Raw genomic sequence first — 26386 nt, forward strand, 5'->3', positions numbered from 1 at the left:
AGAAATAATAAAGGACATAGACAGAGTATTTGTCATTATGTATATAAAAATGCCGTGGCCGGTCTGCGCTTTTGTGGAGGAAGTATTCTGGAAAAAACACAGGACCAACCTGTCACTTCTGGAACAGCTTCATATAAAAGACAGGCTAATAAAAAAAGTAAACCGAGAATACCTAAATTACTTCAGCCATAAGAACGGGAACTATGGAACTATTGGTAGTAGAAGGACAGGTAGAAAATGTTTTTGAAAACTGCTTGATAAATAGGTTAACAGATAGTTTTCTCTACAAACTTTTCCAAAAAGTAAACTTTTATACACAAGGGTATTTATGCTAGACAATACAAAACATAGGTATCTTGAAAACTCACATGTGCGTCATCAGCATATGACTGAAGCGATATCTTGACGCTCATAGGCGTGATTAGCATGCAACATGTTAAAGGAGGAAGAGGGAGGGCAAGTTTTGCATGAGTTAAAACATTTTTGGACGGATCATGATTTTAATTTATCTGTGGATGAGGTTTTTATAGAATTGCCAAGAGTTTTAAATACTTTGGCAAAAGGGAAAGAAAAAATAATAATTATTTTTTAAATAAATTTCACAAATTTAAAAATATTTTTAATAAATTTTGTTTAAAAACTTTTTCAATTAGTTTTTAATAGAGGTGAATGGTTGTAAATATGTTCCACGGCGGGAATCAAATCAATTGGTTCGGTTTAATACTTTACATGTTTGTTAAAATAACTTTTAGTTTTTAATAGAGGTGAGGGGTCATAAATATGCTCCACGGTAGGAATCAAACAAATCGGTTCATATTTTTAATTTACACTGTTCAATATTAACACCCTGTGCCCTTAGGATTTCCATCGTCTAAAATCCGCGTGAAAATTAAACAACTACTAAAATTAAAGCCATTTCTTCAAAATAAAATATATAACATATTAGGTAACTACAACTAAATACAATATAAGCGACTATAGCATTTTAACGAGCTAATTGTATAATCAAGGCAGCACACATTTCAAAAAACTCCATAGTATGGTGGCCTGTTGGTTTGCCATTGCTTATTGAAACATTTTGAATGGGAGTTGCAATGGCGTCCATTAGGACAGTTCCAATGTTCGATTCCACTTCTTCGTTGCTTAGACTCTTAAAATCCAAGAGATAACTCTTGTAGTCCACCTAAAACAATAAATGTTATACATAAACCCTTAAAAAACCGAGAACTATTTTATCATGGTAAAAATCAGTAAAACATGATTAAAACTGACATGATCCGATGGTTCAATGATCCGATTTACCAGATCCAGAGATTCGTGATCTTTAACTACTCAACAAATTTATTAAGAGTGCTGATAGAAACTCTTTAAGATAGACTTACCTGATACAGTTGTAGCGACATCATCACGTGCCTGTCCTGCATCTTGTTCGAGTGCCTTACGCGAATATGATAGGGGTTGATGACTTTCCATTCATAATCTAACGCTTTCATTGCTCTGTAAACTTCCATCATAATATCGTTTGGTTTACTCTGTGATCGAATTCCCAAGTGCCATTTTGCCCTCTTCACTACAAATAAAAAAAATATCGGTCCGCTGGAAATAGTGAAAATAGAGTTTAGGATAGGATAAAGAAATTCATTTGTTTTTTTATTTTTGGCAACACTAAATTTCCTTAGATATCTATTAGACAAAATAGTAATTTTTGTTTTGTTGGAGAATAATGTTACGAGTTCTGTGGACCGACCACAGGGCAAATAACTCAATTTAAAATGAACTGTCAGCAAACGGCTTTCCAGCAAAGTCCATCTCCAACAATTAAAATAATTTGAACATGTTATGAGAGCAGACACAGAAAACATGGAAAGACTTATTATCCAAGGAAAGGTAGAAGGCCGAAAATCACGAGAAAAATCCTCAACATGACGGATCGACCAAATTACCGGAATATGCAAAAGACCTATGCATAACTTAAAAGAAATGACCAGAGACGGACAATACACGATATCACGATGACCACTACACTCCCTCCGGGGGTTTAGGACTGAAGAAAGAGAGTCATTTTTATTACTGTAACTTTTTTAGCATCTACCAAAAAAAAAATTAAGTCAACCAGTATTGCAGGACATGTTTTATATATAATATAGAAGGTTTATGTTGAAAACCAATTTTACATTGGGAAGTAGTTCATTTTGCAACAACGCACTCCGTAAGAGTCTATATACTAGAACAGTGTGGTCCAACCTTTTAGACGTTGCGAACCGTATTCAATTTTAAATTATTATGAAGGGCCAGAGAACTCGACTCGCCCAAAAAAAGTTTATTTTAAAAAATAATATACAAACGAAATATTATTTACAAGTATTTTATTATGGTTTACAATTTAACATACATCCTCTACTAAGGGATTAGTTCTCGACGTTTTGCCAGCACTAGGGGTTGGCATCTTCTTGAGATGTTACTGATTCGCTTGTAAGCTGAAACTGACGCCGCGTTCTACTGCGGAGTCCTTCTACTATCCGATTAAAATTATTTGGGTGTTTATATATCTCCACCGCTTCCCGATACAACCGTGGGTAGTACTGTGATGTTTTATCCAGCATCTGCGTTTCTTCAAACAGTATCCGATGTTCTCCGCTTCCCAAAGCGTGTTCGGTAACGGCAGATTTGTCGATATGTCCTAAAAGACAATAGCTTTTATGTTCGTTTATCCTTGTGTTTGTGTGTCTTTTCGTGGTTCCCACATATACCATTTCACATGTGCATGGTGGCCGTTGGTAATGGGTCGCGTTTGTCCTTCACCGATCTTAAACAGTCCTTGATTCTCTTTGTAGGCTTGAAAATGGTCTTTACATTGACTTGTATTCGCCCATTTGTATTGTATATCATTAGTGTTTATTAGTGTCATTATTAGTGTTTATTATTGTTTATTTTTTGCCAAAAATGCTGTTGAAACGGTACGCATTGTTGCGTTTGTGGAAGACGGTCACACTCAACGGCAAGTCGCAAGAACTGTTAGCGTAAGCCTTTCTACGGTTCAACGAGTGCTTCAACGCTTTCAGAAGACGAGTTTGTTAACCAGACGACCTGGCTCTGAACGAAGAAGAACGACCACGGCACGAGATGACCGTTTCCTTGTGTTTCAGGCTTTACGAACCCGGACCTCAACTGCGGTTATAAATCGAAATTGCCTACAGGAAGTACGAAATTGCAATGTTAGCGTTGCAACAGTCAGGAGAAGACTTCGTTCTTCTGGACTATCTTCTCGGGTAATGGCTACAGGACCGCTACTTGGCCGTGCGCATCGAGTTGTACGACTAGCTTTTGCTCGAAAGTGTTATTCTCAGATGAATCCCGTTTCTGCCTAACTGGATCCAATGGAAGTGTAAGAGTTTGGAGGAGAACCTGTGAACGATTTTCACAAGTTTGCATTGCTCCAAGAATGCCATTTGGTGGAGGCTCGGTCATGGCTAGGGGAGGTGTATCTTCCGACTTCCGCATAGAATTACCCTTCATCGAAAATGGGTCCTTAACTGCACGAAGGTACATGACGGAGATTCTGGAAAAACATGTTATACCCACCATGGCAGGGTTTAGAGAAGACGCAGTTTTTATGCAGGACAACGTGCGACCGCAGGTTGCCAGGATCAGTATGCAATACTTGGACAAGGTTGGAATTACGAGGTTACCCTGGCTAGCTAGATCTCCGGATCTGAATCCCATCAAACATCTCTGGGACGATTTGAAAAAACGTATTCAAACCCATACACCTCCTCCTAACAACGCACAGGAGCTTAAGGATCTGTTAGTGAGAGAGTGGAATAACATACCACAACATGTAATCCGGAGAAAAATTGAGAATATGCCCCGTCGTCTGCAAGAGGTTATTAGAGCAAGGAAAGGCAATACACGATATTAGTCATTGAAATTCCACTGATGTTTTACCACGTTCTGTATTTTTCATTTTTTCTTTCGTATGTCTGTTTCAACAATTTGGTTTGTTTTCTGCTTTTTCAATAAAAACAATAAAAAAAAATTTTTTTCTTTCTTTCAAAATAAACATTGATGACAAATAAAAAATACATTAGCCTAAAAAAAAGGTTATTACTGCACCAGATGCAAAAATATTCAAGAAACTTGAAATTTTCAAGGTGACCCGGATTTTATGATCGCGAGTGTATATAAAAGATATAGTCGATATTAATGATGTATTTTCTGTATTAGTAAATGAAGGGCGATAAGAACAAAGGTTGCTCTATGCCAAAAAGACTTAAGCTCGTAAGTAGGGTTCAAATGAAACCTCGTCGGATGTGTACGGTGATGCGGCGAAATTTTACACCATTCACTGCTGGGCACACGAACGCGAACAGCTATTCAAATATGCAATTTTGCGAAATTGGACACCATGAATCTGCATTTTCTTATCTGAACATGGTTTTTCCTGTCCAGACCTGTTTTTCAGACCACCTGTACGAGCACTCGCATCAGTAACATCTTGTCTATAGGCCACAGACGTGTTTTTACACCTGTTATTTGAAACCACCTACATCCGGGATAAATAACATCTTGTCTATGCTTGTCTAGAGGCCACAGCCTTGTTTTTTGTTGCCGAGATCTTCTATTTGAGCCCACCTATACGAACACCTACATCCGATACTTATCTAGAGGTCACAGATATTTTTTTCTTGGCTAAACCAGTTATTTGAGTCCACCTGTACTAACACCTGTATCTAGGAATCAATAACATTTTGTCTAGAGGTCACAGACTTGTTTTTTCTTGCCGAGACCTCTTATTTTAGACCTTGTAGACAGAGAAAACATGTTCAGACAGGAAAATGCTGACTCATGGTGTCAAAGTTCGATAAAATGCATATTTACATAGCTATTCGCACACGTCTACCGAAAGAGAATGATATTAAATTTCGCTGAATGATCGTGCACATCCGATATTGTCTCATTTTATCTTTAGTGATGTAAACACGACAAGTAACATCAAATGACAGTAGATTGGACTACGAGTTAAACAAAAAACAATAGTGATATTAAGCCTAAAACATTAGGTTCCTATCTTTTGCATTAATTGTAACATTTCTATGTAAAAGGTCAGCTAAATAGCTAAAGAGTATATCGACGTTGAAAAAATACATTTGTCATCAAGTTATCGTATATTTGGCACTAATTGACAGATCGTGAAGATCCGCACATAATAATATTTACACCGGAATAAAAAAAAAATAGTTCCCTAGATCTACGATAAATAGCTCATTTCGCAACAGCGCACTATATAGACAGCGAATTTTCCACATTCTGGGGGAATTTCGAACAGCTTCAAGTTATTAAGTAGCAAATTGATCAGATGACTACACAGCTACTGAATGACTGGACGGATCTTAACACATTGTACACTGTTGGAAAGAAAATGAGTTGGGGAACATTAGGATATCAAAAACAAAGATAACGATGAACCGAAATGATACTAAGCTTGTATTTTGTGAATTAGTGAACGGATTGCGATTTATGAAGTATTAAATGAAAGAGGAGAGGATATAGAGTATGACAGTCTAAAAAAATAAGGATAAAGAACAGATAGTAAAGATCCGTAAGCAAAAAACTTTACATTGGTATTAAAAACATGGTTTCACTTATCTCCGACAAAATAACCGGTAACAGCGCATTCTATATTTTAGACAGCGGAAAAGATGGCCGTATACAGTAAATTTTCAAGATTCTGATAATGAGTTAGGGAACGTTGCCATATAGACAAAACATTATGACATAATGATACTCAGTTAATATTTTCGGTATTAGAGAACAGATTGCGAGGTATGGTATATCAACTGAAAGGATGTAGAATAACAAAGTAAAAAAACACTATTATTACTAGTCTGAATACGACAGGCGACAAGTGACAGGGCACTGGATATCGAATCAATTACAAATCAAAGATGCCGACAATTTATGAGGTATCAAATCAATCAGGTAAAAAGTAGATAACGGTATCTTTGGTACTAATTAACAAATTGTAAATTATGAGGTATCAAATGAAAGACATATTGTGTTTTTGTACCTTTGCCTCTATCAGTGGTAGTCGTCGTGGGGGGCCATGGTCGTTGTGGAGCTATTCTTTCTGGATGTGGCTTCATCGGACTGCTAGTAGTATCGTGAGGACTAGGACTCGGACTGGTTGGAGGTGGACTTACAGCTACGTAAAAATCTTTAATTTCTGCTTTGGCTGCTTCATCAGCAATACGCTTATTGTCGATGATAAGATGGTAAGCTATAGCCAGCTGGTCGTGAGGATCACCACTCAATAGTGCGCTGTGGACTTCAGCTTCCTGGACGCCAAATTTGTCACAAACCTAACAAACAATAGTAAACAAATAATATAAAATGTGTAATTAGAAACGATGTAAGTAACTTACTTCTCTAACTGCATCAGTATCAATAACTGACGAATCCTGTTCAACAGGAGAAGGAAATAGATAGGCAGGACAATCCTTCTGAAACCATTCGTGTTTTTTGATATCCTCAATGCTGGCACGCTTCATGGGATCTATTTGTAACATTTGACAGAGTAGGTTAACAACTGGTTTATTTAAATAATCAGGAATAGGAAATATGCCTGATTTGATCTTTCTGAACAGCGTCGGCACATGTTCATCGTCAAAAGGTAGAGTCCCACATAAGAGGGCGTACAAAATGACTCCACAGGACCAAATATCTACTTCTGGGCCAGCATACAATTTTCCTGATATAACCTTAAACAGGAAATTATTTAATTAAATTAACGTAACACAAGGTTTGTGTTTCCAAAATTTGGTTGCAACAAAAAAGCAAATACTTAGTTTGCAAGTGTAGCTCATATTCAATTTCTCATAAAATAACTTTGTTTACCTCAGGAGCAGCATAATTGGGTGATCCACAACTGGTCCTTAGGAATTCTCCATCCATCATCATATTGGATAGACCAAAATCAGCTATTTTAACATGCATGTTGTGGTCTAATAGTAAATTTTCTGGTTTTAGATCACGATGTACAATCATATGTCTATGGCAATAGTCAACACCTAGAAAAGAAAGATACTCAAAAATATTTTGGCAGATCTAAAAAATGTTTTTGAAATTTCAAGCAACATCACTAACAATTATTTTGTATTTTGAGTTACATATGGAAAACACTGTGATTTTCCAACATTTGAATATTTTCTTTCGCCCCAATTTTCCTGATAAATTGTTCAATGATTCCTGCAACAATTCTACTCCTACTACCTTACTTACTATTGTATCTTATTACCAGATAAAAACAAGAAATGAAAATGCCAGTAACACACAACATAGAATCCCATCAAATATTTATATTCCAGAGTGAAACACTTTTGATTAAAACGTGGGATTTAAACTGTTAATTCCAGTAATTAACATATTTATACCCTTTTACTAAAGATTCACTGCTCTGTTGTTTCAATCAGCACTGCTCAACAAGTTATCCTTTATTGGTTTTAATATTTTATTGCAAGTAGTATGAGTACAGAATATTTATTTAAACAGTGAGTTTTTTTACGTGTTAATTATTTTTTTAATTTCTTCTGACGTATCTGTAGGTATAATGTAGGTTTACCCAATAATCAAAGTTATGCCCTTACAAGAACATATTATTTGAAAAATAAGGAGTAAGTAAATACTATGTGTCATAATAGTTGTAATCTCCTTTATACATCATTTTTTGGCTTTACAACCCTGTGTGGGTCCTAGCCTCCCCAAGAATTTTTCTCCAGTCGTCCCTATCCATCGCCTTCCTCCGCCAAGCATGTATTTCCATATTTCTCATGTCTTCATCGATGTTATCTAGGAATCTTGTTCTGGGTCTTCCTCTTCTTCTTTGACCAATAGGTCTATCAAGGAGCGTTTTTCTAGCTGGGTCGGTTTGCTCCATCCGCATTACATAGCCTACCCACCTCAGACGTCCTATCTTTATATGTGTTTTACGATATCTGGTTCCTGGTATATCCTATAGAGTATCTCCTTTATACACACTTATCAAATTCAAATGTCATCATATTTCTCTTGTTTATCATTAAAAATTAATTGATGGTCGTGGGTTGTATTGGTGTTATTTAATAATTTAACAAAATACATAATCAGCAAAAATCTTATTTAAAACATGCTAATGGTTTTTACAATCACAATCAATGCAGTGTTTATGCTTGTTTAGCATTGGCTGTTAAATAATTTGTGTTCGATTGTTTCGTCTGTTGTACAACCCTCACCCTTTCATTTAACTGCACGCAAAACCATTCATATAATTTTCACTCTATGCAAAATAGACACTTATAAAGATCTTGATGAACATTTGATGTCGACAAATAATTTCGAATATTCGAAATATTCTGTCCCACTTCTTTTAACACGCCCTGTATATACATATTATATTCATTTTATTTGCATTTGATACAGTAAAATCCAATATTATTACTGAACAGAAAATACAGAAAATTAAATATTTTTACTTTTCAAGCGATCGGAATAAAATATTATTGCCCCACTGTTTGAGGCCAACTGTTCATATCTTAATTACATATCGGCCTTCATAGGGTAAAAGGAGTATACTGCTGTATTATATGCTTCCAAGTTTCATGCTCATCTTTCTTTCAAAACACTAACTTGGAAAGAGAATCAAATGTTAAAGTAAGAATTTTTATTGGAGTAGTCTTGGTTTTATTATAGAAGACATATTGAGAAAATATATTAAGAATATTGTGAAGAAAGAATTCAAACCTCTAAATAACTGCTCTTAGGCTGTCATAGTTTAAAACTCCCAAATCGAAGTTCTAGATAAAAGGTAAAATACCAGATAAAAAAAGAAACGAAAAAATGTCAGCAATGTTACCTAAAGTGACGATTTTAAAAGTTTCAAAAGAAATATATCACAGAATGATTTGATTTACACATTTACATTTGATTTTATTTTAAGGTACCTACTAACATTTTAAGTATGACATTAACAACATATCATCATTTTTAGTTGTTTAAAGACCATAACAGTGCCAGCCATTAGAGATGACACTATTATTAAGTCGGGTTCATTTCTTTTCCATAAAATATTTTTATTTTCCTGACACTTTGAGCAAGTAAATTTATTCAGTACTATATATTTTTCATGAAAAATATTTTTCTCCTATCCAAATACCAACTCCCATTGTCTGAACATTGTTGTGCATTTAAAACTCATTTTTCTTCCCCATTAACCTAAATGTTAAATAAATTCGAGCAGTAAGAAATATTACAAATATATTCCACATACTAGTTATTTCTTTAACATTTCCTGCGGAACTACAAACCTGAAATAATTTGTTGAAAAAACCTCCTCGCTTCATGTTCCTGCAACTTTCCATGTTTAACAATATAATCAAACAGTTCTCCTCCAGACACATATTCCATAATCATAAAAATATCTGTAGGTGTACTTATCACTTGGTATAATTTAATAATGTGTGGATGCCTGAATAGTTTAAGGTTTTGAATCTCCCTTCTTATTTTGCCCACAACATCCAAACTTTTTATCTTTTGTCTGTTTAAAATCTTCACTGCGACTTTATGACCTGTAAGTTGGTGTTCGCCAATCTTTACTTTACCGAAAGTGCCTACACCTAAGGTAGCCCCCAATACGTAGTGACCAATCTTCACAAGGGGCTGCGCCCCTGGTTTTGCTGCTTCGGCCATTTTTAACTAGACAGTTATTATGTATTGCTTTTTAAAAAGTACTTCGTGTTGTGTGTCTTCAAATTACATTTTTATTTTAAGGATAAATTAAAGAATCACATTTCACATCCAATGTTCAAGGTATTCGTTTTGTTTATCTTGTGATTTTTGTCATATGTCAGCAGCATGTCAGGTTCATTTGACGTTTACTTTTTACTTCCTTTTAATTTTACTAAATGAAACTCAAGACAACACAGGAACAACGAAAAGTGAGTTGTCTGCATTTGGCGCAACCATCGGCATAAAACGAGTCAGTTCATATACCTACTATAAAATAAAATTGGTCTTTAAAATACTTCTATATTTGAAAATTAGTAAAAACTTTTGGTAATAGCAGATAAAACGCAGATACATGTTTTTTATATACCTACATACCATTTTTTTTATTTAGAAACATACATAACTACTGTATTTAGATACCTTCGTTTCTAAGGTAACATATACGTGACATGAATAGTTAATCAAAATATGTTTGAAAGGGCAGTTTGTTATCAAAATTGTTACATAATACAACGTAGTAAAGAAAAAGTAAATTATATTGAGTGCATAAATGCTGCAACATAATTTGTAAAACAATTTTTATCGAAATGGTTACTGAATTATGGAGTTAATTTCTTCACCAAATCCTCATTTTATCCCGGGGTAAGATATATAAAATGTGTTCATTTTGAAGATTTATTAATACTTACTTATAAATAATGTTTCACTAAATTCGATTTTTATTGTGTGTTTAATACTTTGCCTTACAAAAATTTGTCGCTGTCTTTCTTCCTCTGATTTGACCATTTCTTTTCGATTTAATATTTAATTTAATCTCTTTTACACATCTCTTTCAACTGCATTTAATTTTCTTTATTAGTTAATGTCCGTCCCGAATAGATCTTAAGTTAAATTACTTACAAAAATAACTGTTTTTTATTACGAGTTTATTGGCGGTTTTGATATTACTTGACAGCGAAGTAGAAAGCAAAAAAGCAAAAAGAAGCGTATTTCGTAGCTACGTAGAATCCTAAGTGGAAACAACGACAATTGCGTAGACTTATGCTAAACGCCGTAGTAAATCGTATATTTTGAGTATAACGATTAGAAACACAAACACTTTTAATAAATATCTACAAGTGGGCATGTGCCCATTTCTATTACTCGCCACTGCTTTCACTATTATTAACCTATTTAGAATGTCCCTAACACTTACTATTTTTTTGTAGCTATACTGGCTTTTGTCCACAATATAAATACCGTTTAGGAGACACTTATGGTACTACTACACACAAGGTTTTACTAGATCCAACAGTGCACCATGCCGAGAGACTTGTTTTATCCGACAGAACGGCAGATGATTATCAAGTAAGCTAACTATGGGATGTGCTTATTATCTATATAAACTAGAAATGCTGTTTTTTTAGACCTACCGACCTGCAACGAGAGATATCGACATTGTGAACGAAAGACATGGAGATACGATTTATAAGCATCCTATGGTACCTGGATATGAAGGTAGGTATATCACCAATTAATTTCAAGAATACTGGAGCCAAGGGTTTCAGAGGCTTTAAGAAAAAACTTTGAAATTCGAATTGGCATTAAAAATGGATAAATAATTTTAAAACTTGTCTTACAAATTAGCTTTCGATACTCTTAAGATACCAATGGAAAACATTGATTTACTAAGAATCTTTATGCAGTAGAAAAAAATGTATCAAACAAGAAATGTAGCTGAGATAATTTTGAACAAAAATATTTATTGGCACTTTTTGTGTGGAATGAACGCTTCGTTTGTAAAGTGAAAGTTTAAAGTCAGCGTTTTTAAACATATTTCAAATGCCTCATTTTTATTGCCAAAACTAAAAATCGAAATTTCATGTTATACGTAGTGGGATGTAGAGGAAGAATATAAATGATTAAACATAGCTTTATACTAGATACTTATATTTTGAACTAACAGGGAAATAATAATTATAAACCTTTTTACATTGACAATTATTGACATTACACATATTCCTTGGCTTTCTTCTTTTCCGTATACATATTATAATATACTACAATACCTCCCTACTATAAGTTTAAACGCACAGGTGATTTTACATTTCTTTTTGGTCTACTTGGAACTGCTGTCACACTTTCTTTGGTCTCTGGTTTCTCATTAACCTCACTAACCACTGCTTCACTTGCTACTTCATTACCAGACTCTCCAAAATTTCTTGCTTCAATATCACTTATTTGTTTTAACACTTCCTCTTCTCTTACAGCTGAGAGGGGTCCAACATTAGTACTAATTGTAATTGTATTATTATTATTAGTTATATCAGTTACAATGGTTTTATTAAGACTATCGTAGTTAGAATCAGATTCTTTATCTTGCAAAATCTGGTCTAAACGTCTTTTCCAAATTAAACCCTCCTGTGTTAGCTTACACAAATATATCCTATCACCTAAAAGTTCATCTATTAGTGCTTTTGCCCATGTTTTACTCAGCCCAAAGGACTGTACCCCCGATTGAAAAGTTTCAATTTGTCTATTACTATTTAATTTATTATCAATTAATTTAGAACTCTGATTCTGGCTACATGTCCATAACAAATCGAATCGGGTTTTAACTTTATGTTTAAATACAAGACTGGAGGGTGATACACCTGTAGTACAGTGTACTGAATTTTTGTAACGGAACAATAACTTACTGTCTATAGTTTGTAAATAATTATTATAGTTGCAATCATCCTTCAATCCTTTCAAGGCAGCATTTTTAAATGTCTCAACAAAATTATCTGCAAACCCATTTGTTGCTGGATGATATACTGGTGATGTAGAATGTTTAATACCATTATTATGTAAAAACTGTGAAAATTCACCTGATGAAAATTGAGGGCCATTATCTGTAACAACTACTTTAAGTAAACCAAACCGGGCAAAACAATCTATAAATTTTTCAATAGTCTCCCCAGCGGTCAAATTATTCATAATAAATGCTTCTGGCCATTTTGTAAAAGTATCAATGATTATCAAAATCATTTTATTTCTTATGGGACCCAGAAAATCAGCATGCACCCTCTCAAACATACATGTTCCATTTTCACATGATAATAACTTATCTTTACTTGATTCTGCTCTAAACCCCAAACAAATTTTACAATTATTTACATAAGAATTAATATCTGTATAAAAACTTGACCACCAGAAATAAGTTCGTGCATTTGCGTTTATCTTATCTTCATGTGTATTGTGCAACTCTAACAGCAATTGTTTTCGTAACTTTGTTGGCACTACTACTCGAAATCCCCACATAATCACCCCCTTCTCCACAGATAATTCTTCTTTTCTATTTAAAAACGGTTTCATTATTTCATCTACTGTCTCCGGGAATCCATACCTAATATGGTTAAACAAACGATCTAACACCGGATCTGTCCTGGTTTCTACCCTTATCTTGAGGGTATTGATTGGAGCCAACCCTTCTATAAAATATAGATAATCAACATCTTCCTCTTTTTCTCTTACTGTTTTCTCTAGAGGAAGCCGACTCAAAGCATCTGCTTGCACCAGTAGCGCACCTAGAATATGGGCAGCTAAAAAGTTCATAAAAGTTCTCTTCTAATGGTCCCATTCTTTTGCTGTTGATTTCACAGATGAAGCCCCGTCGAACCTCTCGGGTCTTAGATACTTCTCCATTTATGTTGATTAAATTGAAATGATAAGTAGAGGAAGTGGAGGTAATAGAGGCAAATCCTGAATAGTCTTTTGTTAAACTGAAAGACGGACACCACAGTGTCTAATCGTCATCTGGCTCAGATTGGACGAAGTAAAGGGGAAATACTAGAAATACCAGGTCAAGAATCAGTGTTCGTAGAAGACCCACATAAGTTACATTCGAGCCTTAATGATTCCTAATCCAATACAACCACGCAAAACATGCAGCCCCTGGCAGATACATCTACATCTCCCCCTCCACCAGATTCATTACTTCTTGAAGAACCCCCAATGAGTTCTGAACAGAGCTTATCGTCTCCTTCAGCACTACCTAGAAGATCTGAAAGAATTCGTCATTTACCACGGTATTTGGATGATTATAGTGTGGGAGAATGATGTGATATTAACCTCCTTAGTATTGCTTTGTTGTTTTGGCTGTAGACTTTGAATATTGCAGGCAACTTTATGCTGTCAGTGCTTGACAGAAGTCACTGTCACTGCCATATTAATTTCTATTGGTTTTGTTAACATTATGTGTACAATTTATATTGATTAAAACCTTATATCCTAGGTTTTGCTTTATCATTTCATGTTCCTTGGCTTTCTTCTTCTTTTCTGTATACCTATTATAATATACTAGAATATGTTTTGAAGAGTAGGCTCTAACAATAGAAATTCTGGACCTGATAAATTTTATTGATGTCATCATCATCGTAAAAAATGATAAAAATCGAAAAATCGTAAAAAATAAAAATGAGTTTATTTATTTAACAGGTTTATAGAAACTGACTTTATTTATGGCAAAATTCAAAAAATTTATATACAAAAGCTGCACTCTTCACCCTTAAAACGCATTTAGATTTTTGTCTGTAATATACTCTGTTTAAAAGATATTCAATTTTTACCGTTCATCCCACACAAAAATTGTTAATTAACACTTTTGTTCAAAATTATCTCAGCACTACATTTCTTGTAGTTTGGAGTCCCAAAATTGACATTCTCAGTAAAATTCAGCTTGTTCGTATGGTTTTTAAAAGTTTAATGACATTTTCGCGTCTGCCAAAAATAATCTGACGAGTACTTAATCAATATTTTATAATTGTAACAATAAAACACTGAAAACTTTTGTTTTCGACACTTCCACAAAATTTCTTTTAAATTATTATCACTACAGCTGTTTCGGCCAGAGTGCCCTTCTCAAGTCGAATCCATCACTTATTTTATAATTCTGTTTTGAAATTCGTTTTGAGGGGAATTTTTCACGAATTTTGAAAAAGTTAACCAGATGAAATTCCAAATTGTTTTTTAATTAATCTTCCTTTAGCTGCTAAGCATCTACTCTTAGATATATTCAATTTTTTATTTTCGACTAAACAATTTCCTAAATCCTGGAGTACCGCTACAATAATTCCTCTTTTGAAACCTAACAAAAACAAGTCAAACCCGGAATATTATAGCTCGATATCCTTAACATCTTCTTTATGTAAATTACTAGAAAAAATTTTAAATAGACGGTTACAATTCTCTTTAGAATCAAAAAATCTAATAGTTAATCAGCAAAGCAGCTTTAGAAAAAATAGAAGCACAACTGACAATTTAGTGTCGCTAGAATCGGCAGTTAATGAGGCATTTGCAACTAATCGACAAGTTATAACTGTCTTCTTTGACATAATTAAAGCTTATGATACTATATGGAAATATGACGTTATTGTTAAATTACAGCATTGGGACATAGATGGAAATTTTCTAGCATTCGTCAAAAATTTTCTAGATGACAGAAATTTCCTAGTTAAATCAAATCAGGAACTTTCAGAATACTATACACAAGAAAATGGCATACCCCAAGGATCTACACTAACCAACATTCTTTTTAGCTGCAATTAACGATATCGAGAACAGTATCCGAAACCCTGTTAAAGCAATCCTATATGCAGATGACCTCATAATCTATATTTCTCATAATAATCTTAATATGGCATCAAACATTATTCAACTTTCTGTTAATTCCCTACCAAAATGGTCTAAAACAAACGACTGAAATTTTCTACGGTTAAAACCAAAGTAATGTTCTTTTCTCGAAAACATCAAATTGTTGTAAATCTTCCAAAATTAACACTCAGTATCTAGTTTTAGAAAACGTTGAGGAACTTAGATTTCTAGGAATGATTTTTGATTCAAAACTTACTTGGAACAAACAATCCAAAACAAGCAAATGAATCTCCATTTTCTATTAGAAGATTACGTCTCAGTTTACAATACGCAAGCAAGCTATCAACTAATCCAAACAACCCGGCCTACTCCTATGCTTTCTCCACATATTACCATTCTAATTACAATCAAAATCCTAGTCTTTGACCATCATTTAGCAAAAGAATTAGCAACTTCACATTTCCGGGTATTATGCATACCAATATTGATTATGCTCCCCCTTGGACTATACAAATTCCATATTGTAACACAGATCTCTCAACTTATACTAAGGACAATACCCCTTCATCTCTTTTTCTCCAATACTTATACAATATTAAAAATAAATATTCATCCTGTCAACTAGTTTATACCGATGCATCAAAAACACCCGAATTGGAAACAATAGGTTTTGCGCCATTGTCACAGAGGATTCTGTGCTCAAGTTTCCACTACCTAAGAACTACTCAATATATTCTGCTGAACTTTTTGCGATATCCAACGCAGTAGAACAAACTCTTAATCGACCTGAAGACATGACAGTAATATTCACAGATTTCTTAAGTGCAATCCAGGGATTTCAGAAAATATATCCGAATCATCCGATTTTGGAACAGATTTAAAAAGACCTTGTGACTCTACAAAATAATCATAAACAACTACATATTGTGTGGATACCATCTCATGTGGGGATACCAGGAAATGAGATAGCTGATCAAATGGCCAAAGAGGCTTGTAAAATGGAGAGATCCGATGATAGAACTAACCAAATTCCTCACTCAGATATGAAAAAATGCATCAATGAGTACACAAAAAACTTATGGTTACGAAGATGGCAACTCTTACCAAATAATAAATTGCGGCAAGCAAACCCAGATCTATCAGCGAAAACACCAATTTTAGTAAAGCGAAGGGACCAGGTTGTACTACATCGTATCCGAAAAAGACATAAAAAACTGACGTACGAACACCTACTAAGGAAGGAACCTCGTAGAATATGCTACGCCTGTGACACCAATATAACTGTAGGCCACATTGTTATAGACTGTCCATTATATCAAATGGAAAGAGAAGCTACTGGACTACCAAGTGATATAAAGTGCGCTTTAGACAGTGCGGATTGTGACAAAATCATTAGGTTTTTAAAGAAAACGAAATTGTATAATCAAATATAAGTGATACTTCAAGAAAAATTCTAAATTATAATCAACTTTGTAAAAACTTTCTAGTTTATATTTTATATTAATCATTATAAGATATTATAGTCTATATTGTACCACCGCTAATAACCTTCTATGGTTGATGCGGGTTATTCCCAATAAAAAAAAATTAATAATGAAATATAATGATTGTTTTTATCATATTCACTAATTTTAATATTTATTAATAATACATATGCAATTTATTACCAATTTCTCTAGTTTTATGTCGTTTTTAATTGGTTTTCCGTGTAAATAACGACAACTTAATGACCGTTTATTACTTTTCGATACACTAATATACTTTTGAAGGTTTCGTACCGCGAGAACATGGCAAATTTGGCCAGAGGTTTACAGTTCAAGCAGTCGAAGCCCTTTCGGATTTCGAAAAAGCGCAAATGGCTAAACGAGAAGCTATCAATCGAATAACGAAAATAGGGTACTTGCAGGATAATCGCTGGGATCCAAAAACTTTAGAAGAAAAAGAGGTAAATACCCAGTTCTTTTTTTGAATTAGATCCTATAATTTTCAAACAACCTGCTTTGAAACTCTTTCAAATTACTCTTGCTTTACTTTATTTACTAATATATTTTGCACATTTTGTATGGCTACCATGGAAACATTTTGTATTAGCTCTAATATCTTGAGAGCTTTCTTATAGAATTGGTCAGTCTCTCCATATATATGTAGTTACTAAGACATTAGTTGAGGCACTGGATATGCTTTTTACATACCTGTTTATTATATCTCAATCATTCGTACCGTATTCTACCGATTATTGTGCACAGTGGCGCACTCAGGGGGGTTTTGGGGCATATAAAGTAAAAAATATAGTAAAAAATAAGAATAGTAATAATACTAAGAAAATGTAACTTATCTTTCACACACAATAGCAGTTTCACACACAATAGTTTCAAAAGCATAAAGTATGTAGTTCCATTAAATTATCTGATTCAAAAATTAAATAAATATAGTTTATTAAAACAAAACATAATACTTCAACAAAAATACCCAAATTTATTAGTTATATTTTTTTTCTTACTTTTAATTCTGCGAACCCGTCAACTAGATTGGCATATTTAATAGAGTTATTTAATATCTCTTTCTATATAAAGTAATGACAAACTATTTAATTTTTGTTGGCCTAATGTGATCTCATTTTTTTTTTATTTTGGCCATTGCTGATAATGATCTTTCACATGCCTCGCATGATTATTGGAAGGGTTAAATAAATTATCTGAATTATTTAGGAATGTTGCATTAATATTATTTTCCTGAATAAATGACTACATGGATACATGCTAAATATTATTTTCTTTACGTATAAAAGTTTTTAATTGTAATACTTCACTTTTCAGTTCTGCTAGGTTTAAATCTCGTACATTTCATTTTAATTGCTCTATTGAAGAGTCTAACATCAATATCATGAAAAATTGTTTTGAATTTATTGTTAACAGTTTTATATACCTCAGATCTTTAGGCGATCAGTAAAGAATCGCACACATAAACAAAAATATTAACTTTAAAATGCTGTTTGCCACTGAATCTTATTTCATGTTCTGGAATTTCATCATGAAATAGTTTTCGTATTTTCTGCTGTTTTTTATCAGTATATGCAATATCTTTAACTTTTTCTGGTTCTTCTGAATAAATCTTACTCAATGAATCATATATTAAGACTGCTGTATCTAGGTGTTCGTCTTTCTGTTGAAGAGTCTTGTTTGAAGCATTTATTTTTCTAAAATCTTTTCCCATATAGTAAATAACAGTACATACTCAAATGTATCAAGTCTGCCCATGTAAACTGGCAGCTTGAGACCTTTTTAATGTTTTTTATTTTTGTTTGAGGAAAAATGACGTAAGCAATGTTTAATTTCTTCATAATTTTTCTTTAAAGATTTCACAGCACCGGAACGAGCAGACCTGTTGTCAGAAATAGGTTTAATACTTAAGTGTTTTATAATGCATTCCAGCTATGTGTAGAACTTGAAAAAAATCCGCTCAATTCCTTAACGACATTAAAAAAGCAAATTTTTGGCAACATGTATGAAATGGGTAGAAAAAATATAATCTTTTATTCTGGATTAGAGTCCCTTATGTTTACCTGACATATTAAACGTATTATTATAATGCTGTCCCGCCATTTAGTGATGGAATTCATGTGGTCACTGGAGTTTTCATACTCTGACAATTTTTATGTACATTTTTCCAATCACTTGTCTCTTTTTTCATCGGCGTTGTTTGATTGGAAAATAATTTATAGACCTAACAAGAAGATGCAGACACTGATCTCAAGGATATTGAAGCAGGTGTTCCACAAGGGAGTGTATTGGGTCCAGTGTATATACCTATACTAAAAGACGACACCATAGCTACCTTCGCAGATGACACTGCTGTCTTAGCGGTAAGTGACACCGTCGAAGAAGCTACAGAAAAACTACAAAATTCAATAAATAAAATCCATGAATGGACCAAAAAATGGAAAATTAAGCTGAATGAGAATAAATCAGTCCATATAAATTTTACCAATAAGAGAATTAATAATATTCCTATTAGAATAAATGATGTCCAAGTGCCTATTGAAACATCAGCAAAGTACTTGGGGATCACTCTTGATGCGAAACTTCGCTGGAAAGCTCACGTGAAGAAGAAAAGAGAAGAACTAGGCATCCGCTACAAGAAAATGTATTGGTTAATGGGAAGACATTCCTCTCTATCCATAAATAATAAACTCCTAATCTATAAACAAATACTGAGACCAGTATGGGCCTATGGCTGCCAACTCTGGGGCTGTGCCAAGCCTAGCAACATCAAAGTAATCCAGATATTCCAGAATAAAGTGCTGAGGAACATCGTAGATGCGCCTTGGTACGTTAGGAACAACGACCTTCACCGGGACCTCAAGATGGAAGACGTCAATCAGATAATCAAGAAAATTACAGGGAGCCATGAACAACGACTCCATCATCATGTAAACGTCGAGGCTATCCAACTCCTCGACAATACGAACCTAGAGAGAAGGCTCAAAAGAACAAAGCCTTTTGAACTGGTATAATGAGTGAGTGAAAAGCAGAGTAAAGTGTTGTGCGAATATGCATGCTAAATTTAATACTAGTTATTAGAAATAATAGGAAAGATACTAGTGAGTAGACACCTAATTTTAAGATTTCATTAGTAATTTAAGTTAGAAACAAATTGATAATTGGTCTTACTGACCAGATTTTAATGTAAGTACACTTCTGTGTCTTTAGTAAAAAAAAGACCTAACAGTACAAGAAGTTGTTGGTTTATACCTTTTAACTTTTAACTTTTCCCGCTACTAATTGTTCTGAAGAAGAAGGCAATAGTTAATTTGCTTGTTATTTGTTTTGACCCCTCGTTTCACCAAATAGAAGATGATTCAAATGCTATGTTTATTGATTTTGGTGGATTTTTTTATATAATACTCTCGCATGGTGTCTTCTGGCCGTAATGTAATATCGTTTACAAAACTTTTAGTTTCATCATTACTTTGAAATGATTTTAAACTTATATTTTCTCCTTTCGTTTCATCTTTACAATCGGACAAATACTTGAATGCCTGTTGATGTTCCTCTGTAGTAGAATGTGTTTCTTGACGCTAATTCCAATAGTACTTCATCTTTTCGTCTTACTTCGCTGATTCATATGACCTCCCATTTTATATTTTCAGTTTTTTTCTAGTTCCACAAGTCTGGACTGACTTGCGCAGTTTGTAGCAGTTAAGACTCTGCAGATTCTTAACACCTCTGCCTTCTGGCTTGATTGCGAAAGACACTCAGTTCAGCCTCCTCCTTCTGCTATATAATATATTCCCATAATACGCTATATATTACTCGTGGATTACGTGACTTTTTAGATCAGCTGTTTCATTGGGTTAGTCTTGTGTTTTTACTGGTCGTATTCCTAGGGCTTCTTTAGCTGCAATATCAAGAACACTGGCCCTAAATCTCCAAAATCAACTGCTATCTACTGCTACCTACTACTAATCAATATTTTCCTATTTCGTTTTCGTCTTTTCTTAATCGTAAAGCGTATTCTTATCTAAAATACTTTTTGCAGTTAGCTCAAAGCCAGTTTAAGCTTCCTCTATTAGAAGTAAGACCGGAATGCGGTGGACTTTTAAGAAATTTGCCTGTAACGGAGCCCCCTATAACACCTCCAAGACAGTCTCAAAGTCCGTATTTTACAGACTCGGATGATCCAGAAAAGTATCTAAAAGCAGGTGAGAAATAAAATTTATTAACAAATAATTATTTTATTTGATGTTTTCTGGAATCATTTATAGGTAAATTCAATCTCATCTAAGGATATGTTTGGTCAAATTTCTAAATTTTTTATTTTAATTGTTACTCTTTACTCCTCAAACAGTTTTTTCGATTGAGTTTACCGAAAGTACAAGCTGAATATAGCCCCAAATGTCAACCATGAAATAAAATATTTCGGTTTGGCAGTGTTGGGATGTTTTTATAATGCATGTTGTATGCTTCAAATGTAAAGAGAGAAAACTTTTAAAAAGTACATTTTGATTACTTATGCTATTTTATGAATTCTGCAATTTTTAATTTATATGAAAAAATAACGAGTAAATATTTCTCTCTTTCGAGATTAATAATTGCAAACATCTGTAATCTATCAAAGGACAATTACCAAAAATATTTCTAATAATTAACTGCAATTAATCTCCAAAGAAACAAATTTTTACTCATTCTTGTTTAATATAAATCAAAAATTACAGAATTCATAACATAATATAATCAACATGTACTTTTCTAAAGCTTTATCTCTTTAAATTGAACCATACAGCATATATCAGTTTGTACTCTCGGTAAACTCGGTAAACTAAACAATTTTTTCTATATACTAGGTATGGTATGTTTTAACTCATCTCTTCTTCTGTATTTTCCTACAGTCCCCTGTGTTTCGACCCGCAGTCAAGTTTAAATTGTCAAAATGGTTATTTACAAAGTCAACTGACATACGTCAAAGTTTTTTGTGACTAATGTATTATCGAAAGTTATTTTTCGGGCGTTTGGGGAAGCTAAAATCAAAATGTACGACAAATTGTATAATTCATTTATGCAACAACAACGGTATGTTACAGGACCTGGTAAACGTAAGTACAATTTAATATTCGTTTTTGTACTTTGGTGAACTCAGTTATTCAATAAGCTTGAGGTTGTCTTAAATTAACGATATTATTATTATTCTCAGACAAATCTATAAACCCAAAATAGCTCACAGTGACGAAGAAAGATTTTACGACTATATATTCAAAGCCTCGAGTGATAACATTACACACTTAACCATCTTAGGTTGTGATTTTAGTAGGAGAGCCTGGGTACGGTTGTAACAGGGTACGGTTGTAACAACTCGAATATTATCGAAACTGTGTATGGTAGGTGAGAGGCACAAGGGAAGGGGAACGCAGACAACGTACCCCGACACGATTCACAGTGCTTCTTTGTGTTATAACTTAAATATTAACATCATCACATATTTCAAAATATGCTTATATAGGTAATCGTCGCATTTTAGAGATTATAATAAGCTTATAATGTTTTTGTATAGGTTATGTTTGCGAAAGTTTTATCCCCATCACTATCACTTATTGAATGAGGATCCACCTCCATTCAGCACAGTAAGCCCAACTGAGCCCGAAAATAGAGCATCAACTTAACAGGCTCCATCGCAGCTATTTATAAACAATGATCCAAATATCATAGTATGCCCAGCCAAACCTAAAAACGAAATATTGATTAATCATCAAATGATTACAGCACTTGAAATCGCCGAGCTACAATCAACAAAAATACTGCCTAGACAAACAGCTCTAGAACCTAGCGAAGAATTGCAAGCTGGTACAATGAATCTGGAATCTTTCCTCGTGATGCTGTTTTGCGTCAACAATCAGAACCTTCTACAAGCAAGCAGTCTGTGTTCTCGTCTGAGACTTTACGGCCTTACTCTAACGCTCCATCTAGAAAACTAGGAAATAGAGGTTGAAAAACCAAAAATTCTGCTATCTACACACATACTCCTGAAAAGGAAGCTGCTGGAAAGGAGTATGAAGAGTGACAGAAACGGTTGAAAAATAAACAAGCAAAGAAAAAGTATCAATCGAAAATATGGAATCATCTACTGGAAAGATAATCAAAGACAAAGGGAGAGGAAAATCGAAGAAAATAAAGACTAGTACACCGCCAGAATCATCATCAGAAGAAGCATATTATTGTCTTATTTGTTTAGAGACCTATTCGGCGAGTCGGTCTGGAGACACTTGGATTCAGTGCCAAGGTAGCGGCAAACAATCGTCTCACGTAGCATGTACTGATACGAGTAGGTATTATATATATGCCACAACTGCGGTGAGTCTGATTACATATTTGGTATTTTTGATTAATAAATCTGATTAAAAATAATAAAACTGATTTTCTGTAAGTGATTTATGTATTATTTTTGAATGACCCCTATTCGTGTTACAACCCTCCCTGGTATGGGGTCGGTTGTAACAATCGCACATATTCCGTCCAAACTGTTTTACTTAAGCTACTGGTTTTGACATGTAAAAAGCGTTGGCAATATAGCTTCCGATTCAGATTCCGCTTCTGAAAACAACTTCGACGTCACTGAAACCGTCATTGAAACCGACGATTCAAGCGAAGATGCCGAGAAGAGTAATTTATTGGAAGATGAGTCAGACCAACTTCCTTTATTTTCAGAATTTGAAAACTCCCAGACCGAGTCCCAGATGGATTGGAGTAAATTCAAAGTTGATTATAATGACATTAAAAAAGATTTTTTGCTTATTGAAATGCATGTTAGTTCTGTAAAAAAAAAACAGGTAAATTGGTTTGTTGCTCAGGTCTTTACTGTGTCAGGTTTATTCAATGACGCTAACAAGTCGGTCGAAGTTTCACTTTTGAGACCTTACAAGCTTTCGAAAGATACATTTACGTGGCCTGATGTTAAAGACACAAATTTTCATATGCCACAAAAATAAAGAAGAGGACTTTTTAAATTTCCTTTTGACGTTTTATAGTTAAACTTGTATCGTAAAAACATTTTTTGTATTTTTTACTGTATAAAGGGATAACTAATCCCCCTTTTTTTTAAATAAGCGGCAATTTTTCTTATGTTTTGCATAAAACAATCTTTGAATATATTTTTTTTCAAATTTAAACTTCAAAAAAATAATTTTTGTGTATTGCCACACTTTAAAGTTTGTAAAATAATATTTATAAAAAAATAAATACTTGTAACCAAATCACCCCAACACCTTGATAGACTAAATTTTTTTTAAGAATCTTAAACTACAATTTATAACGTTATAGCACTTTGACTATATAAACTAGAGAACGAGACTAGACTTTTGAGGGGTATATGAACTTCCTAGGTCTTTCCATTCAAAAACTACAAGCAACTGTATTTCAAAAATGTATCAAGTCACCCCAATTGACGGTATTTTATTCTTCTTCTGTGTCATACTACACTTCCAACATATAGTCCACTTCCAACATATTAATAGTAACAAAACTATATGCTAATTTCAGGTTTTACCGGCCACGTACCATTTGGCTACGCATCATTCGGCAAAACGAATACTGCTATGACGAACAGCGCCCTCTGTGATTTCACATCCAACTATAGAAAAAGATTAAGCAACGAATGGGCACCGGTCCAAATCGATAGGCCAAATCCTCCAGTGCTAATCCAACCCACTGAAATTTACCATAAGCATATTGGGCAAATACCGAACTATGGTGGACATATACCAGGAGCTATTTTCAGGTTAGGTCCTTTTGATTTATTGGTAATATTTTACTCTGTTGTTGTGTCAGATACACCTGATCGCGACTCTGTGCGTTAGAGAAATCGAAAACTCTCCCCTTCTCCGAAATATTCCACGAACTAAGATAAGATATTACAAACTCATCTAGAGACGACTTTCGAAATTTTTCGGAGTTCCCGATTATTTTCTGATTTTCAGCAGGAGCGGGCTCTGAAATAATTATTATTTGCGATTCCACGCATCAGCGCGAATTAAGCGTTAAACACGTAACGACAGGAGAATACAATTTTGTCAAGAAGAAGAATACCTCCTAGGCAAATCTATAATCAAGACAATAATCAAAAGATTTTAAGGAATCAAATTGATTTTATTGTCATTAATTGTTACAGATATGCTATCCATTTATGTAGAGTTAGTGAATCAGATTATAAGGACAGAAATAACAATACTTGAAAACAGTAGCGGATCATCTATTATGGAGGATGGAAAATAACAGGAAATCCGAAAAAACAATTAAAATGTACAATAATTCGTTAGTTATAATTTAGAAGAAGCACTTTTTTCGAAATGAAAAACGTAAAAGGAAGTAAAAAAGTAAAAGATTAGGTATATACCTTTCTTCTCACGGCTAGAAAAGATCAACGAAAAAGTGCAAGAATATCAATATCTGTATTTAAAAAATACGAAATAAAAATCAAATCTTGGGAAACTTAGAAAGGAAGAATTAACCTTTTTATTAATCGCCATATCTGTCAGTTAATTTTGTCAGAAGTAAGCCATTTTCACTTAAACAATTGTACTTATAAATTAACATTTAGTAATAATGAAGAAAAAGTTGTAATTGTAATAGATTGTATTTACATTAGGTTGATGAATGCAAAGTTAAATAATAAATCTTAATGATAATTATTCTTATACGGTTTTAGGTATGGAAAAACTTATGGAAATGATTCACGTGATGCTAAAAGGTGGCTAAGGGGCGACTTTTCTACGTAAAAATGTGATTGCGATTTTTTTTATTCAAATTTTATTATATCAAGTCTTCCACGAATCAATTGTTAAAGAAAATAAATATTTGTTGTAGTAATTTATTGTGTGCTTACTTTTTTTTAAACAAAGTTTTACAATTTCATTTAGATTCAGATTTATATAATTAGAAATTAAAACCCTCTTTAATTTTCTTTGCTCCATCTTTATTTCTTTGCTGAATTACTCCTACTCCTACCTTTTCTTTTTCTTTAGCCTCTCCTTGCACTTTTTCTATTTTTTATTACATTATTCTGTTTTCTTTTCATTTTTTTCTTCCTGTTTCGTGTTTTATTTTAAATGCTAGCCTAACTTTTTAGATATTTTCTTTTACTGTCTGTTACTTATACAGGGTCTTCCAATAGGGACCGTTCAACATAGTAAGACAGAGTAAAATTAGTTGTATTAGTAAAATCGTTGGAGTATTTATTGTTTTTCTTCTAACCATCGTTTTTAATACTTAATATTGAATTCAGTCTGAAATTAAAAAAGTTAATGTTTTTAGCATTCATTTTCTTTTTGGACATGCGTATTTCCAAGGTTCATGAAGTTTTAAACATTACTACATTTCATACAGAATAGCATCGAGAGGCCTTGTAAATGAATAAACAATTTCGATGATGTCTCACACACATTTTATTTAAATTTAAAGGGTAGAGAACGCGTAATTAAATACCTAAGTGTGTTTTTAGTGAAAATTTTAACTACTGTGTGTTGAAA

The 26386-nt window shown here is 33.5% G+C and overlaps 2 protein-coding genes across 2 annotated transcripts; one reads left to right on the forward strand and one right to left on the reverse strand.

Annotated features, from left to right (window-relative positions):
• Positions 1-901: 901 nt before the first annotated feature.
• AMPKalpha (AMP-activated protein kinase alpha subunit) lies at positions 902-9881 on the reverse strand. The gene is made up of 6 exons (XM_072532505.1): positions 9339-9881; positions 6895-7067; positions 6423-6758; positions 6068-6359; positions 1383-1570; positions 902-1183 (listed from the first exon to the last, which is right to left on the reverse strand). Exons 1-6 carry the CDS (start codon positions 9718-9720, stop codon positions 986-988), a joined length of 1569 nt encoding a protein of 522 aa, XP_072388606.1. The 5' UTR covers positions 9721-9881; the 3' UTR covers positions 902-985.
• A 327-nt stretch (positions 9882-10208) lies between these two features.
• On the forward strand, positions 10209-25731 carry LOC140441647 (CIMIP2 protein CG18335-like). Its single transcript, XM_072532508.1, has 7 exons — positions 10209-10401; positions 10968-11106; positions 11166-11256; positions 17142-17317; positions 20911-21073; positions 24402-24639; positions 25567-25731. Exons 1-7 carry the CDS (start codon positions 10361-10363, stop codon positions 25634-25636), a joined length of 918 nt encoding a protein of 305 aa, XP_072388609.1. The 5' UTR covers positions 10209-10360; the 3' UTR covers positions 25637-25731.
• The last annotated feature ends 655 nt before the right edge of the window (positions 25732-26386 follow it).

This window comes from Diabrotica undecimpunctata, chromosome 5 (assembly GCF_040954645.1).
Source record: "Diabrotica undecimpunctata isolate CICGRU chromosome 5, icDiaUnde3, whole genome shotgun sequence".
In the NCBI taxonomy this organism is placed as follows: Eukaryota; Metazoa; Arthropoda; class Insecta; order Coleoptera; family Chrysomelidae; genus Diabrotica; species Diabrotica undecimpunctata.

What these genes read in the sequence shown, in the direction of transcription:
- AMPKalpha (XM_072532505.1), bottom strand. Translation starts at nt 9,720, where the DNA reads ATGGCCGAAGCAGCAAAACCAGGGGCGCAGCCCCTTGTGAAGATTGGT. An exon ending in TTTTCAACAAATTATTTCAG is followed by an intron (nt 7,068 to 9,338) that starts GTTTGTAGTTCC and finishes TTTCTTTTCTAG; the next exon opens with GTGTTGACTATTGCCATAGA. An exon ending in CCAATTATGCTGCTCCTGAG is followed by an intron (nt 6,759 to 6,894) that starts GTAAACAAAGTT and finishes TTCCTGTTTAAG; the next exon opens with GTTATATCAGGAAAATTGTA.
- LOC140441647 (XM_072532508.1), top strand. Translation starts at nt 10,361, where the DNA reads ATGGAGTTAATTTCTTCACCAAATCCTCATTTTATCCCGGG. An exon ending in GAACGGCAGATGATTATCAA is followed by an intron (nt 11,107 to 11,165) that starts GTAAGCTAACTA and finishes CTGTTTTTTTAG; the next exon opens with ACCTACCGACCTGCAACGAG. An exon ending in TATGGTACCTGGATATGAAG is followed by an intron (nt 11,257 to 17,141) that starts GTAGGTATATCA and finishes ATACTTTTGAAG; the next exon opens with GTTTCGTACCGCGAGAACAT.